The sequence below is a fragment of the Chroicocephalus ridibundus genome, chromosome 6 (assembly GCF_963924245.1).
Source record: "Chroicocephalus ridibundus chromosome 6, bChrRid1.1, whole genome shotgun sequence".
NCBI lineage: Eukaryota > Metazoa > Chordata > Aves > Charadriiformes > Laridae > Chroicocephalus > Chroicocephalus ridibundus.
Window position 1 is genome coordinate 61462348 of NC_086289.1, and position 17250 is coordinate 61479597.

General features: G+C 38.6%; 1 protein-coding gene across 10 annotated transcripts in view; it reads left to right on the top strand.

Annotated features, from left to right (window-relative positions):
- Positions 1-17250, top strand: part of GIGYF2 (GRB10 interacting GYF protein 2) — a 77204-nt gene that overhangs the window by 13013 nt on the left and 46941 nt on the right. For 9 of the 10 annotated variants that reach the window (XM_063339728.1, XM_063339725.1, XM_063339727.1 and 6 more), the window contains 5 exons: positions 2151-2280; positions 4537-4632; positions 9151-9259; positions 16127-16238; positions 16814-16854. In XM_063339728.1, coding sequence (XP_063195798.1) covers positions 2151-2280; positions 4537-4632; positions 9151-9259; positions 16127-16238; positions 16814-16854 — 488 coding nt within the window. The remainder of the gene's footprint in view (positions 1-2150; positions 2281-4536; positions 4633-9150; positions 9260-16126; positions 16239-16813; positions 16855-17250) is intronic. The other variant, XM_063339734.1, reaches the window with a different exon arrangement.

Genomic DNA, 17250 nt, shown 5'->3' on the forward strand with positions numbered 1-17250 from the left:
ATCTATATGGAATATGGTATAAGTGTGCATTTCATGTCATAGTCTCCTGCATGTGCGCACTGAAGAGTGTCAGGAAAAATGAGCTGTTGTGTTAAAGGGAATCCATGACATACAGTCTTGTGTCAGCTGTTACTTTTCCAGCTTGTCTGACTTGTATTGTCCTGGTTTTTGTTAATGAGTAACTGCACACGTGTGATTATTGTTCAGTGTTTTTTCCAATTTCTTGTTGAAGTATTGGTGGCCACGATTACAAACGAGAATTCTGGCTGGTGTGGGTTCTGAAGAGTTATGTGATCCTTAAGTGTGTAAATGGGAGTGTGGAGTGGTTATAGGAAATATAATTGCTGGGTAGCATGTGGTAAGACTATTACTGGAGTAACGTATTTGCTTTTGCTGACACATTTTTATACACAATGTACAAAAATTGGAGAGTATTCAACAAAGAAATAAGGCATGATTTGTGGCCCACGAAACAATGAGAGAGCTCAGTCTATTTTGTTAGATTGAAAGAAGGTTAAAGAATGACTTTATCGTTATCTATAAATACACCCACCAGGCAGATATCTTATGCTGGAGTGCTCTTCAGTGTAAGAGACAGACATGATTAGATTCATTGATGGATGGAAGCCAAAGTTATATTAAAAAAAGAGAAGGGGGAAGGCAACTCTAAAAGCAGCACATATTTTAACAGCAACTTGATTGCTGTGTCATAGTGAGGGGACTTCAGTCTCCGTTTAGTTTAAAAACCAGGTTAGATTATGTATGAAAGTATATATTACACTTCAGTGAGTTACTAGATTTTTACAGGGATAAAGTGCTAAGATTTATAATTATTCTTTGGGTTGCAGTATAGTCACGTCTGTCATGTATGCTTTTGTGTCACTTAATAGTGAAATTTCTTGGTCACGTTTGATCTGGGTTGAGCATTGCACTGAGCCATCTAATCCTTTGAATAGTGCCTCCCCAGGCGTTTTTGGTTTGAAGTGGTATGTACAGAAACTGCCACTGGGTGGCACCAAACTAAAAAAATAAGATAAACATTTGACTTGCAAATTACTTTTTCTTTTCCGTTTAAAGAACAATAAATCAAAGCATGCTTCAATAATTAGGTGAAAGGTAGCCTCTGAATCAGTGTTTTTAGTTTAGAGCACCATCCTTTCCAAGGATTTTGCAATTGTTGAGAAGTTTTCATTGTTTTACTTGTCTAAGATGCACATCAAGGGTAGGAAAATGGTCTGGGTTTTGTTATTTTACACATGCCCTTTTGTAAAACATTCCTCAAACTTGAAAATACAGGATATTTGGGTAGCTGAGGAAGTGACTGTATAGAATGAGACTAATGCACCTGCAGGGTGGCAGTAATATCATACAACTCTAAGATTTTATTTGCAAGCAGTTGAGTAGCTTACCTGAGTGGGATGGGGCCAAACTTAATAGCATATTTATCTGTTACTGTAAATTAGATTACTACTTGAAATGTCTCTGAAGTACAGTGTGGCTATATTTTGTACATCTTTTTTTATTGAGACACTAAGTTAAATGATCTATATGGTCTCTGAAAAATGCCATTTTAATTTCTGAAAAGGAATTTGGAGTAGAGTAGGATTCCAAAGACACAAGAAGAAACCCCATCACAAAATTTATTGTCCTATTCTGTCTGTTAAACTTTGCAAAAGATCTGAACAAACTTTTTCCTTAGATTAATGTTTGCAGCACTGTCCCTAGGGAGGTAAGAATTTTTTGTGTCAAAAAGAAGCTGTTGCCATTAATATCTATGGAAGACTTACAACTGAATTTTGAGCAGTCAGTGTAAATAGCTTAGTCAAGGCTTTAGGAGTGTAGCCAACTTGCTATATAGTCAACGTAAGAGTTCTCCAGGGGACGAGTTGAATTCCTCGATGTGCTCATGGGAATCTTTTTTTCTTTCTTTCTCCCATCTATGTGAAAAATGAGGGAAGCTCTTTCACTCTTCTTGTTGAAGCACCAAGTTTTAGAGTTTTGAAGTTAGACTGTTAATGTCTTTCCTTTGCTTTCAGTACTGTATTTCTCTCATTTTTGTCAAATCTGTAAACGTGCAGAGAGATGACCGCATAGGTGAAGACGCATTCTCTCCTTAATTCAGTTTTCATTGCTTTTCTGCTTTATTTTAGGCTGCGAGCTTTGTCTAGTGGCGGGAGCGTGACATCCCCTCCTCTGTCTCCGGCTTTGCCAAAGTACAAACTAGCAGACTATCGCTATGGGAGAGAAGAAATGTTGGCACTTTTTCTAAAGGATAATAAGGTGAGCAGGAAGAGGAAGAAGGCCTAATGTGTGTGTTCCTAATGACAGTCTTGTGATTAGGAATAGTTACTTGCATTTTGTGATTATGGACAAAGAAATTGTGTATCCCTTGGCAAAGAACTGAAGAAGTCAGATTGTGGGTTTTGTGTATTTGTGCTTATTTGATCCTACTCTTACTGCATTAATTATGTTTGATTCTTTTTGTCACTTTAGGGCCAACTTCCTGTACCCTCTGAGAACAAAAAAATACCCTCGTTGCCATATTCAGTCCCACTGCCACAGATGAGTGAGGATTAAAGTCCCCTTGCAGCTGTGTAGATTTGCTTGCCTCAGTAGGATTTTATTTAATATAGTGTAAAATAGTTATTTGATTCAGCTTGAAAGTTGGGCAATAAATCATATTAGCAGATCACTTAAAAAAAAAAAAAAGGCAAGAGCTCGCCATTTATCCTGACTTAAGGCAGCTCACTTCAGTAGGTAAGCAGCCCAATGAGAGCAGGCCTCAAGTAGTTCTCTGGCACTCAGGACACACAGTCTAGCACAGGCAATACAAAGGAGCCGTGTAGAAAGGCAAGAACTTCCCTCTGGTTTAATTTCAAACAAAGGTCTCGGCGATATGAAAGTCACATTTCAGAGAGCAGTTCAGGCAAATGATTCATTCATTCCGCGTTTGAAAACATTAGGTTTTTCTGTAGGTGCCGACAGAGGTTAGTGTATTGTTGCAGGAGGCACATAGTGACTTGGAAGTCTGAATCCCTCCGAGAGCCTTACCTTCGAATCAGGGAGGGACTACAAGAAATTATGTCAGGTTGTGCCTTTAGCTTCGCACATAGATGTGCATGCCTACCTCCATATCCTTACCTACTGTGACTCTGCTGACATTTTTGTACAGTGCTGGGAGCCCTGCGTTGCTTATACACAGATTCAAGGGCATTGAATGTCAGAGATTTTTTCAAAAGCTGATAAGCGTGTTATAGCTTAAAGCTGTGCTTTAACATGCAGAACTATCCTGCTCTGCTTTGAGAAGCTGCAGTTTAAACCTTGATGTTATGCTTGAATAAGTCAGCCTGTCAGAGGTCTTCTGACTGTTCTTTGCAATTTGTGTATGCTATATCAGATAATGCTAAGACCCCTGCAGTTGCGACTGATTCAGAACAACCCCTTAATACCCTGTGTTACAGGAAGCTCTCCAATGGTTATGAATGGTCTAAAAGAATATTTTCTCCCTGTGTTTTGGCACTATTACTAGAGTATGTCTTGCTTTTGATATACACGTGTTTCCATGGTGTTGAGTAATTCTAGTTATTGGGACTGAGAGGACTCTTGACACTGTTTCTAGTCAACTACTAGATGTGATGTTTTACAGCTGTATTTTGTACCCTAGTCTTTTTTCACTGTGGCATCTTCAATCTTTGCTGCCTGAAGATTAGGCAAAGTTGCATCTCTGATTAAAAGATACTCAGATTGAAAGCAGGAAGACTTCTGCTAGCAAATACCCAAATGAAATAAAACCTTAGGTTGCTTTGCTTCAATTAAAATTGGGAGAAGTTCTTTATCTGTAGTATTGTGAACTAGATATTTTTGAAACACTTCTCTGTTGGCATAATTAGAACTCACTTGGCTGTAATTGCAGCTGCTTGTTCATACGCTCAAGGTCACATCTGCTGATGGAGCTTCTATCTGACGATGGACTAGTTAAAAATTAGTGTTTAAAATTTATTTTGATTTAAATCATGAGTTTTCTCTACTTAATGCATCCATACCTGTAGTTTCACTTTACTTTTTCTTTGGTTTTACTCTCCTTGTGGGTTGTAAATTGGAAATGCTGACTTTTAAGTCAAATACAACCTCTGTGCTATATATGGTAGTTTTGTTAATATAAATATATAAATGTGGCTATAAAAGTGCATTGAAGTTAAAGCAATACTTTTTTAATTTACCAGATGAAATTTAACTTCAGATCTAAGCTGTGGCAGTGTGGAAGTTTGAATTCTGATGTGTATGATACTGATACTTTACATATTACAGTTGTGGGTGGTGGATACTTTGGGTGTTTTGTCTATATGAATTTTTTTTCTGGGGGGTGTAAATTTCCAGTGGAGTTGCACCCACCCCCAGTAAATGTTATTGGAAGTACTGGTGTACCTGGTAGATGGAGACAGAGTTGGCAGGATAAAAGTTTGATCAAAGTATGTGGCGTTGTCCCTGAAATGGAAATACTTGACTATATTTGTATGCTATTTTTCTTTCATACAGATACCTTCAGACCTTCTGGATAAGGAGTTTCTGCCTATTTTACAAGAGGAGCCCCTGCCACCACTGGCACTTGTACCTTTTACAGAAGAAGAACAGGTTTGTATCCACTTCAAAACAAACAAAAACCTAACAAACAAAAAACCAAAAAAAACCCCAGGCCACCTTTAGATTGTCATTTGTGTAAAGGTGAAATGAAGAGTATGCCTCCATTAAAAACCATAAAATTTAAGATTAGTGTATTTCAGGGAAAGAAGTTATGAAAGCATGCTGTGTTAGCATAAAGTTTAAATTCTGTTCATGCTCAATTAGTATCTTAAATTTGAACAAATATTTTTCATACACTGTTCTGTTGATGGCAGACAGACAACTTGTTAAATCCAGGATCATCTTCTGGGAAGTATTACCTGTTTAAGTACACAGCATTTTTAGATTAATGAAACTTTCTTCAGCTTTGGGACCACCTTCTCTGTTGTAATAGAAGTGTCTAGGTTCTGTAACTTCAGCTTTGTAGTCTTTGGAGAAGTGTTGGAGTTTTTTGACTGTTAACATTTCTTAGGAAGGTGCAGTACTCTTAATTAGTTTTTATGTAAGCAGTTGCTTGATTTTTTTTTTCCCTGTTTGGTCTCTATAAGTGTATAATTAATTGGTGAACAAGGTAAGAGTGAGAGCAGGTAGTCCACAACGATTCCATTTCAAGGGTGACTGATCTCAGTAGTTTGAAAGCCCTTGCTTTTCATTCGATTCCTAGCAGAGAAAACTGTCTGCCCCCCTCTGGATAAATGCCTCTGACTTTTGACTCTGAATTGATTCCTTCTTCATGGCTGTTAGAACTTCTGATTTTGCAGTTGCTCTTTGGTTTGTCATATTTCTTCTTTCTTCTTTTCTTACTTCAGAATATTGTGGTTTGATTTTTTGGGGTTTTTTTTCTTTTCTAAAAGATAGATGAGTATTTTTACTGACTTGAGTGTAATTTGATTTTTTTGTAGGGGTGGGGTGTGTTAGTATTAATTTCTTAAGATTTTAGAGCATCCTCCTTCCTTTGCCCCAGGCTATTGTATTCTTGAGTTTTTCATCATCTTTTTGTGTCTGGGTATTCTGGCATATCTTCTTCACCTCTTCTGGAATTCCTTCCTCTTCAGAGTTGATTCATACTTTTTGTGTCATTTTTAGGATGCTATCCTTTGACGTAAGATACTAATAGTTTAGCTTTCGATCAGCAGTCATATTTAAGTTCATGTGAATACACTATGGACACTTCATGTCATAGTTAGTCTTAAAAAGCCAGTGAGAGAATACGCTTTTATGGGAAATCTTAGTCATTCTCTAGTGGGAACAGGAGGGATTCAGGCAGCAAGCCCAGGAAATGGTCAGTCAGACATACAGTAACACAACGAAATATTGACCCTCAGTGTCAAATACCTTTGGACGTATTTTTTTGCTGATGCGTAGTGGAGTCGTTCAGAGTGAAAACTGCAAGCCTTTTACGGTTAAAGGGGAGGTGTGCTTCTGGTGATTGTCAAGATACTCTCCAAGAGGAATAGTAAGAGTTGAAGGCTATGGTATTGAAAATGTGCCTCTTGGTACAGATGAGGTGGTAAGTGCTGCTGAGCTTCAGGGGTAGGTGGTCCTCTGCTGCAGTGCCCAGTGTTTCATCAGTCTTCAAAACTCCTGAGGAGCTGGCGTGCACTCGATTACTGTTTTTTTTCCTGCTCCTTTTCATTGTAATCATACAGGAGTTGTCATGGTCAGTTTAACAGTTCTCCACAATCTCCACAAAAATCTTAATCTGAATGAAGTGCTTCATATTCCCTTTCTGAGAAAGCCTTTCCTTTAATGTGTTCTGGGGACCCAGAGGATGTGAACAATGTGGTTTTTTTTCTTGTCTGAAGATCTCTTTTCCTCCTTCGTGACCGATTTGAGATACCAAGGGTATGGCGTTATTTAAGCTACAGAAATTCCTGGTGTTTGTTTCCCATGACATAATAAACATTGTTCATCATCTAGAATCCCATTCAGAAGTGATCTTAAGGTGAATGTTAATGGCTTTGCTGCTAGTTGTGGTGCAGAAAAGCTCTTTCACCTAAGGTTGATAAAAGAGAGTTTAAAACACCTTTGTGCCCCCTGAGTGAATACTGAAGTTAGTGTTATCCTCTTGGAACTCGAGGGACAGAGATTGGGAGTCCTGTAGAGGACAGGCTGATCAGAACACGTGTAATTTGGGGTAGTGTTCAGTTGGAGCTGAACCAGTCAGGCTTACTCTTGCCTTGGATTCAGAGCAATTCTTGCTTGCAAACTGAGAGTTATGCACTTGATAGCATTGTCCATGCATGTGTAGTATGTGTCCAGGAAGAACTTGTCTGATCTCTCTCAAGGTGATTTAAAGATGAGTTATCTAGAGGATGATTTAAGCTTAAATTTGTTTAGTGCTGTGAAATTTAACTAGTCTGATACTTTTGGCTCCAGATTTCCCTATTACAGGACGTAGATATACTTTGGACAGTATTGCTGGTCCTTTTTATCCTTTTTATGTAGAATGTCACTTTCCTAGTGATAAGAATGCTGAGCTAACCTAGTGGTCAACTGATTCACATCGTATTAAGTTTTGTTATGACATAGATTAGTCTAAGATCTGTATCCAGGGAACTGTGTTTTGAAGAAAAGACTTCTGTGTATAGCTTTAACAGGGGTTTCCACCACCGACCGCTGGCAATATGCAGCATGTGTTCCTTTGCCTTTTTTCCCCCAGTTGCTCTTATTTGCATTAGGAGAGAATTCAGTTGTCTTAATCTTATCTGCTGCTTGAGTAAGGGAGTCTCAAACTCTTGCTGAATATAATGAAAAGTTTTTTGTGTCCTCAGTGGTTATGTTTCTGATGTGTGTTTCATGGGACATCTTCCATTTGCTACTAAAAAATGAATTGAGACCCTGTTTTAGGGCAGCTTTGCTCTTTGATATGCATTGTCAGGGACAGACACTGAAGTAATATACTAATCGAGAATAGGGTGGTTTTTGTTTTATTGACTTTGCTGCTTTGTTATTTTTGTGATCTCACCATGTGGATTATTATCATTATGCATGTTACAAGGATTGCATCTTCACCACAGTAAGTGCTACAGAGGGGAGGGAGAATTTGTTTGGAGTTTAAGCAGACAAGTCAAAAAAATAAATTGGAAGTGAGATTGCTATTTTGTTCTTATTGGAAAAATAAGGCATCAAAAATTAAGGAATCTCCTATGCAAGACAGTGAATTTGATCAATAGTTTAAAATTGTTTCTGTAGTAAAATATTTCACTGATTCACAAAAAAGCAGAAGTATCAACAGCAGGAAAGGTGATCTGCTTAGAGGCAAATGGAGGTAGTTCATTTTGACTTGCTGTAATGTTGAAATGGTTGTTTTAAATCATTAAAGAGCTAACTAGGAAAATAAAAATCAGATTTACTGGAGGCTGACCGTGCTGTTTTGCCATGCACGGCTGGATTGCGCCCCCACATCCCTAAAGTCTATTAAGTTACCAATTCTCTCTTGAAGGAAGAACATATCAAGCGGTTAGGCTTGTTTCTGAAATGGGTTAGAACTCTTTCAGATTTCTATTGGCTTTGATGGTAGCCATTTAGATTTTAAATAGTATATAATTGCTTGTCTCATTGTTCTCTGAAGACCTTCAAAGTCATAGTAATCCAGATGAGTTCATGGAAGCAATTTTTGCCTCCTTTCAGTTCCTGTCAAGACGCCTGATGTAACAGCTGTCTGGAGTCCTTTGCATTCTAATTATTTAAAACTTGTTTTCAGAAAGCGTGTGTGAATTCAGGTTTGCTTGTTAACATTTCTGAACATGCGCCTGAATTCTTTGGCCCAGTTTCCAACTGTTTGTGCTCAAGAGAATGGGACTGAATTTGGTTATAATTATCCATTCTTTGTCGAAATAGCTTTTTCCTTAGCAATCATTTCATATTAAAGTACAGTTCAATTTTACTGGTGTTTATTGTCTTATTAAAATGAGTATCACTTAAATTTCATAAGTCTTAAATACACTTATTTTTCCCCAAAGCATGTTACTCCTATGATACATTTAGAGAAAAAACGTTATTTCTGCAAAGGTTGGTAAATATAGTTTTATTCAGCTTCTGTTGTTCTTTACATGTTCCTGCTTTCCTTATGTAAGTTTAGAATTGGTATTAATTAATGGTGTCAGGTATAGGCAGGTGCCAATCTCTTTTTTGCAACTGAGTGACTGTGTTTAAAGCTGCTGATGTTCTAATCACTTCTGTGCTGGAATCATCTGATAAAGGAGTAGGTGCTCACTTGCTGCCTTTAGAGCATGGAAATTTCAGGTAAGTGACTTGGAAGCACTAATGTTGACCAAGATCCTTTTGTGGAGTACTTCACCTATGCATGTCTCCAAGGAATCCTTTTACTTGCTAGTGTTAGTCAATTGTAGAGAACCTGTAACAAACATAAGGAAAGCAGACCTGGTATTAAGCTAAACTTAGGATTGTTTTAGGTTTAAAATTTATTTTATTTTAAAATTTATTTTTAAATTTAGGATTGATTGAGATTTTGTTTTGTTTTTTTAATAGAATCTCGCCTTGTCTCTCTCTTCTTCTTCTTGGCAGAGAAATTTCTCGATGTCTGTAAACAGTGCTGCTGTCCTGCGGTTGACAGGACGTGGAGGAGGAACGGTGGTAGGGGCTCCTCGAGGTCGAAGTTCCTCTAGAGGTCGAGGTGAGCCGTTAGCGGGGTGTGCTGCAATGTATGAAGGTGATCCAGGTTAAAGCTTCTGAAAGATGTTAGATGGAGCTTGGTTACAGCCAGATGTTCTCATGCCCAGCTTTTGTTCCCTTCAGACTTTGAAACCTTTCCAGTAAGATATTGTTACAGAATGAACATTGCATTTAGTGGTGGTTCTGCTCACCTTAGTGCACATCTGGTATCTGTGTTATGCGTCTTTGTCAGATTGGTGGATGTGGAAAACAAAAGGAAAGGTAATTTTGAGGTGGGATGGGAAATTGTTTGCTTCAGAATTGTTTGAAATAACTTTAATAAACTTTAAGCCAATTTATAGGAAAAGGGGAGAAGAATCCACAAATGTATTTAAAACATTAAGATTGTAGTAAGTGGTGTTCAGTGTTCTGAAAAATCACTTTTATTTATTAACATCCTGAGAATAAACAGGAGAAGGTTAATGGGAAGACATAATTGGATTTGGGAGAAATATGAGTCTTGCCAATTTTAGTGCATCACTATAGTTGATGTCTCATCCTGGATCACTTCAAACATTTGTAAATTAATTGGGAAAATGTCCTCAAGCTGTATCACTAGATTCAAAACAAATTGTTAAATCCAGGATTTATCTTAGCAGTTCACTTTCAATGCGCATGCTGCTGTGAACGCTATTTTGGGGTTTTTGTATATAAATATAATGGGTTACATTTAGAATACTAAGAAACTAATAATTTGGAAATATCACCTGGAGTAATTTATCATGTTATCTCTGTCTTTGCAGGTGCTTAGGTGAGGTTTCTCTTAGGGTCCTTTCTAATTCAATTCTAAATGTCTTTAACTGGTGATATTCTCAGTAACGCCTTCAGAAATCACTTCCATATATAATTAAATGCTTGACCAGAATTTTGCTATGACTTAATTTGTTCTCTTACTTTTTGTTCTCGTTCCTTAATCCTGCTTTCTTCTTGGTTTACATCTTTCAAATATTTGTAGATTGTGACCTGTCCTCCTGTGCTTGCTCCTCTGCTAAGGCATATACATTTAAACTCCTGTAAGGCTATCTCTGGATTTCCCTCTAACTTCCCTTTCTTTCTTTATCACTATCTTTCCCCAATTGCTCAGGGCTTAATTAAAAAAATGAAAAGTATGTGCACATACATACACATGGGGTGAGACTGTTACTTATATATTTCTTGTTATATTTCTGTTGTATGTTTGAAAGCTGTTGCTTTTTTGCTTTAATGTGCATATTGCATTGCTACCACCCATGTTCCACATTTGCTAGGAATACGTGTATTAGCTATTTGTTTTTTTTCTAGGTGCATTAAGGCTTAGTTCTGCAAATGAAATGAACGCTGCTTAAAATTTGGTGATTTAAGGTCATATCACCACTAGTGTGCTCTCTAGTTTCAATCTTGAGATACCGTGGACATTTCTAATTTGCCAAGCCCTTTCTTTTCCTTTCTTTTGTCAAATTTTCTTTCTTTTTTTTTTTTACCATTAGCAGTGAATGTTATCCCTATGCAGTGAGCAGTGTGTTGCTTTTTAATTGCCTCCGCTAGTTTCAATGAAGTCATAGGGTTAAATGTGGCAGAATATGGCTTCTAATCCAGTAATTCTATTATTGAATCTATTTGCATGCATGGAAATTTTGTTTGGTGGTAAAGTTTGATTCATTACACTTCAGGGGACAGAATTTACAGTTTATGCGGTATTAAGACTGTTTGAAAGCTTCTACTGCATATATTCTTATTTTTTCATGCTTAGTTTTTGAGATATGTTAAGAAATACTAGCTCAAGAACTTTGTTGCAAAATTTGTCTTTTCCACCTATTTTTGTTTTCATCCTCATGATCTTTTGCTCTTAATTTGTATGAATCGTTATATGCTGTGCTTGTTAGGCTACTCCGTCATTCTTACCTTCTGCTAAGCTGTAAAGGACACATTTCTCCACCTTACCCCATTCATTTTTCATTCTTGTTACAGTTTGAAATTGTAAATCGCTGAGCTTTCCCTCTTTTGTTGATCCTGGCTGCTGCTTGTTTCTTTCCGTATTCCCCTTTTCTTCCCGTAAGCGATTAGTCTTGGGCTTTAGGCATGATGAGTCTTCCCAAAGTTCCTATATCTCAGGAAACAAATTAGGGCTTCTGCGAGGACAAAATTGTAGATTTTTCGTAATTATACACGCAATGTTCTTGTAATTAAAGACTGTGTTTCAAATAGTTATTTGTGAAAAGCTCGGCATAGGACTGTTGACATCTAATTTACAAAAGTAACACTTTACTTGCAAGTACCAAGCTTTAAATACGGTTTAGGTTTTTTTCAAGTTACAGTGGAAAGGACTTGGAATTTCTTTAGAGTTTGCTCACTAAATGAGCTGCTTCACTTAACAGTCGGAAAATGTTTTTCTTTATTGCCTTGCAAAATTGCCTGTGTTCAAAAAGTTATCTGGTGTTTTTCATGAACTGTACATCATTGTATGCGACAAAGCTGCTGCCGCTCAAATGCGATTTCAGCTTTACCAAAACAAGATTACTGTCTTGAAGTGACTTGCACAACAGTAACTTCAGGGAAGAATTTGCATGTACGATTAGATTTATTAATGAAGTTCCCTCATTGAGGCACAAATCACACATTTGTGTTCCAGCATTTGGGAGCGTGAGAGGGAGTCTGTGACAGTCTGGTAAAGGGAAGCACGGATAAACTGCTGGTAAAGGAAGGTTATTGTTAGAACTCTAAATGTGGCTTCCCTTATCAGTGTTTAAAACTACAACATAACACTCAGTAAATATTTTCTCAACAGTCACCCCAAGTCTTACTGACAACAACTGAATTTAGCTGATGTGGAAATTATTACTTTGTGGAAGTTGGTTTGATTTTCGTTTAAAATTGTTATGACTTTGTGCTGAAATACAACTTTGTGTTACTGTTAAAAAAACACTTGCAACGTGCAGCTGCCATCACTAATACTGTATGTGTCTTGTGTGGAGCCGTAAATCCAAACCATTTTATTTAGTTCTGAAGTTATATTCTCTAAAGAAACCAAGTACTTGCACGTGACCTTTTTTCTAATTGACTTGTTTTCCTGGGAGCTCCCTGTGGTGTGCAGTTAAGCCCTGGGCTTTGTGCTGGCGGGACTGGAATGTCAACATTGATGAATAAGAGCCTCAGACGAGGAGAGATTTAAATAGTCCCTGGAATGGGCTGTAGGCTTACAGACACCTTGTTTTGTAGCTGTTCTCCTTTCTGGTTAAGACCCTTATGAAGGGTACTTTGCTGCCCATTAGAGTTCTTTCCCCTCCCACCCTCTTTCCTCTTTGTAATCTGTTTTTGCGGCTGTTGGGAAGCGTGTAAGTGGTGTGAGAGTGGAAAGTTCTCATACCTAAACAGCAGTAGTTGAACTGCAGTTATCCTGCTCTTCCCACACAGTGTTACAGCTATGATCGTAGATCCTAACTCCAGTCATGCTGTAATTTCAAGAATTTGCATGTTGTATTGTGTTGGGGCTTTCTTCATAATGACGATTAGAATGACAGTGTTTGCTGCCTCTTGCTTGTGACTTGTACTTTTTACTTAAATTCAGACTTGTCTGTTTTTTCTGGTTAGAGACTTTTGGTTGTTAGGATTACAATATCCATTCTGAGGTTTTTAAGGAATTACTGAAATACAAGTGACACAGCTGCTCCATTCAGTTCTTAAATGAAAGAGTTTATTGACATCTAGTGCCTCTGAATTCAATACGTTGTGCAACATCTACACTTAGAAAGTCTGCTCCTCATGTGCCAGGTGTTTTGTTTTTTTTTGGAAGTGGCGTTCTATTTAAAATAAGCATGTTGCTCTAAATTTATTAGCCGCAAAAAAAAAAAGCCACGAAGTGCAGAAACAGAATGGTGAGCAGTGTGCTTATACGTGCAGTTTTATCCTCTCCGCAAGCATGTCTCATGTGTTCTGTTATCACTATTAGCTGTGTCCAGTGTGCACTTCCAGGTCCGACTCATCTACTTAATACTTGCTGAATAACTGACTTTGTACACCACGGTTTTCCTTAACTACCTACTTCTCTTCTGTAGCTTGGAAGGATGTTTTAATGCAGTATGCTTCTCACGCAGCGGTATGCTTGGTTTCTGCTGGAGTTGCGCATGTGCTTCTGCAGGGAACTGTTGAATGGGCACATCTTGTTTCTGCACCTCGACTGTGTGCCTTGGAGAATGCAGTGGAGGAGGGTGGCAACACAACCACAGCAAAGGCGGCTTAAGTAGGTCCTGTCCGGTACCGTGTGGTATCAGTACAGCTGGGCGTCGAGTACCATGGCCCCACAGGCAGCTGTAATGTGAATTGCTGAGATTGTTTGCACCTTTTGCAAAGTTATCTTTTAAGTCAGACCGTATCAGTGGCTGAGCACAACTGAAATACTGATGAACCATGACGTAGAGGAGGGGGGTAAGTGGAGAGAGGTTTCTCAGGTTGTTTTTTCACATACTTTTAAAGCTGCCGTAAGCCATGCTGCTGTTAAAACAACTCTGATTCTGTTCTTCCCCTTATACAGGACATTTGCTTTATTTGCTGATGAAATCTCCCGTATCACCAGCCTTCTGGCTCTGCCAGTTGTGTGCCTATCAGTAATCAGTGTGCTTGCTCATGCTGCAAGGGGAGCACTAGAAATGTTGCTGTTGCTTACTGTAAAAAACAGAAAAGGACAACCGGTTTTGTTTCTGTTGGAAAAGTATATGCAACTTTCCACCTCTGTTACCTCAGAGATGCGAGATGAGTCAGTGCCTTCATTCTGTTTTGACTCTGCCTGCTTGTGGCTTTCTCTTGTGAACTGCTTTTGTGGTGTTGTCTCCTGTAAGAGGAAGGAAGAGAGCTTTCCTTGTAGAGAAGAAACTAGGCAAAGATTGCTGTTGCATGAGGTGCTTAAACTTTCCTGGGCTTTATTTGTGAAGAACAACAGCTTGGAGTCCTTTTCCAGGATCCTTTAACTCAATATGTCTCTAGCAACAGCCAAAAGAAGATACCTTGCCAAGAGAATAAGGACTGTGTAAAAATAGGAAGGTGAAGAAGCATCACGTATATGCTCACGTTCCAGACATGTGCAGCTCAGTGGACTTCCTGAGCCAGATGTGGTCTCTGTGTTTAGTAAGTTCAGTGTTACTTATCTTTTACGAGTTTGTCCAGTCTTCACCTGAAGTTAAGCATCCCCAAAACTCTGTGGTAAGGAGGTCTGCACCCCTGTAACAAGGAGGTCTGCCACTGAACTGATTTGCTGGTGCTAGGAACAGGATGGTTTTGTCCAAAGAGGATGTTTAAATCCCGTTTCTGAAGCAGGAGGAGAAATTGTACAGCCATTAACTTCACGTGGCTTCCTCATACACCCTGCAGCCTGTGCTGCCTGATAGGGAATCAGTGTGCGTTGGAGGAGCCTGACTGGATTACCTGGGAATCGCTTTTCTTTTTCTCTGCCTGGAAAGGAACTTTTTTTTTTCCTCAAGAGATTTGGTGTAGAATAGTAGAGAAGTTGTCACAATTGCTTTAATTATTTCAATATGTTTAGAGCCTCTTTTCATAAGACACTGAAACATGGTACAATTCCGTGATGCAGCCAGGGGTCTTTAGATTTTAGATGCAGAGGCTTGTTACCATTTCTTTCTTCAGAAGACTACAGGGGCTGGAGTCCATTCTCAAGGTGTTTATTTCCTGTTTCATTTGGTTATTCTGTCTTACTCCTCCAGAGCCCTGGCCTGGTTTGCACCTCATCCTTTGAGGTGTTTGTTTTCTTGAAGCCAGGAATAGAGAAATATGAAAGGATTGAGGTTTATGATAGTTTCACAGCCAAGAGTTCCCTTTATCAGGTGCTTTTTAGGTTCTTGGAATTGACTATAGAGACTGCCTGCGTATGTAGGCAAGGAATTATCCTGACAACCAGCTGATTGATGTATTTCACTTGTTTGTCATCTTTCTGTGAGATCCTTGAAATGCTAAGTTAGCTGATGAAAACCTCCCATTTCTTCTGCTGTAGCACTTTGTGAAGCAGTATTTATCTCTTGTAAATCTGGAAACTTCACCCCAGCTGTGACTCTAACCAGTGCTGAAAGCTAGCTTGAAGGTCTGGGGATGTGTGTGGGTGTTGTTTTACTGTTGTGTTTTTTCTATTATTTTTTTTTAACAAAATACGCCACGCTTACCCACACAGCAAAGATGTGCTTTGAAATTCTTTACTTGAGGATACATCTGTAACTCTTTGTCTTGAGGCTTGATACTCGGTAGCCACCTACAGAGAACCATTTCTTGAAAAAGCCAGGAGGATGATTTTTATCCTATAGCATTGGGGTTCTTCATGCTGTCCTGCCTATACTCGTCTTGTGATCCTTCTTTTCTCCCTGCTGCTCCTGGGGGAGATTTCTGCTGGGAATCTCTAGAAATCAATAGTGGTGAAGCTTCCTTCTCCCTTATTAACCTTGACAGCAGTAATTAAGAGTACATCTGCAGTGCAGTGCCACTATAGTGGATTCCACTGTTAAAAGCAATCTGATTTTTATGAGTGTAAAGTACATGTGTACTGTGTGGATGTTTTGTGAACAATGTATCCTTGTTTGGTAATTTCTGTTGGGTAAGTATCTGTTTTCTATGTTTTTCTGCATAGTATTTCAGAATTGTTTGCCTGTTCTGTCTGATCTTGTGCTTCTTGATAAGAATTTTTACATAAGACTCTTTCTTCATTCTTTGTTCCTTTTTCCCTTTGCCCCAGATAATTTCACTGGGGCTTAAGACTGCAAGATTAGTTCACAGGGACACCAGGAAAGGGAAACCTACCTACTCTTTCAATTTCTGTTATTATTTGTACAAACACTTGTGTTTTTTGTCTTTTCAGGCAGAGGCCGAGGAGAAAGCGGTTTCTACCAAAGAAGTTTTGATGAAGTGGAGGGTGGATTTGGGCGAGGAGGGGGCAGGGAAATGCACAGATCACAGAGTTGGGAGGAAAGGTAACAGAACTCAGACCCTTAAAGTTTTATATGCACATCTGCTCAGCTTCCATTTGTGCCTTTTGACTTCATATAAGCACTTTAGGAAAGGTGATTAGGTGCATCTGTGTGTGGAGCATCTGAATTTCTAAGATGGAGTCAACACAGTACTGTTTTTATAAACGCAGGAGCAAATAAAAGAGTATTTTTGCAAAGAATTTTTCCTGAGTTCCTGGGAAGAAGGAACTAATTTAAAAGAATATAAATTATGACAGTTGCAGTGGAAATGATGGGTGAAAGTATGGATTGCTAAAGGATTTGCTTTAATTTTAGTCTCAGTGTGGTTGACAGTGCTTAGGGTCATGTTTCAAAACACACCTAGTTGCCAAAGGCTGCGTGTGTGTAAGTGTTCCTGAAAATTTCAGTTGTCCCTTGTACCTTTAAAGATAACTGCCCATCAAGCTCTTGTTTTAAAAAAGCCCACTACCAAGTTAAAAAAAAAAAAGACAGAGAGAAAAAACCCCACCCCTCCCCATGCCTAGAATGAGAGGAGTAGTTACAAAACCTTATTTGAAACTTGTATTCTGCCTTTCTAGGGGAGACAGACGCTTTGAAAAACCAGGGCGAAAAGATCCAGGTATGGTTTTGTTACTGTGTGGGCAGAAAATGGGAGGGAGGAGCAGGGTGTGTTTTGGGGAAGGGATCTATATGTACATAAACCTTTCCTATTGCTCCAAATATACTTTTGATACAAGATCATGATCCTGTGCCAGGTTATCTATGTGTTCTCGAAGTGTTGTTTTTCTTATATTGTGTTGTTTTCACTATTAGACATTTCAATGTTTTAGATAAGAAAAATCTGCAGTAAGTAGGTTCTGTTTATTCAATTAAGATGTGTTGTCTACAGCTGCAACTAAATTCCTGTACCTCTGTGAAAGGAGTCTTTATGCTTAACAGGTGTGCTGTGGCAATATGCCTTTTCAGTGCAGCTTTTAAACATTCCTGGCGTGTGCAGTTTTGGTACCTGGGACTT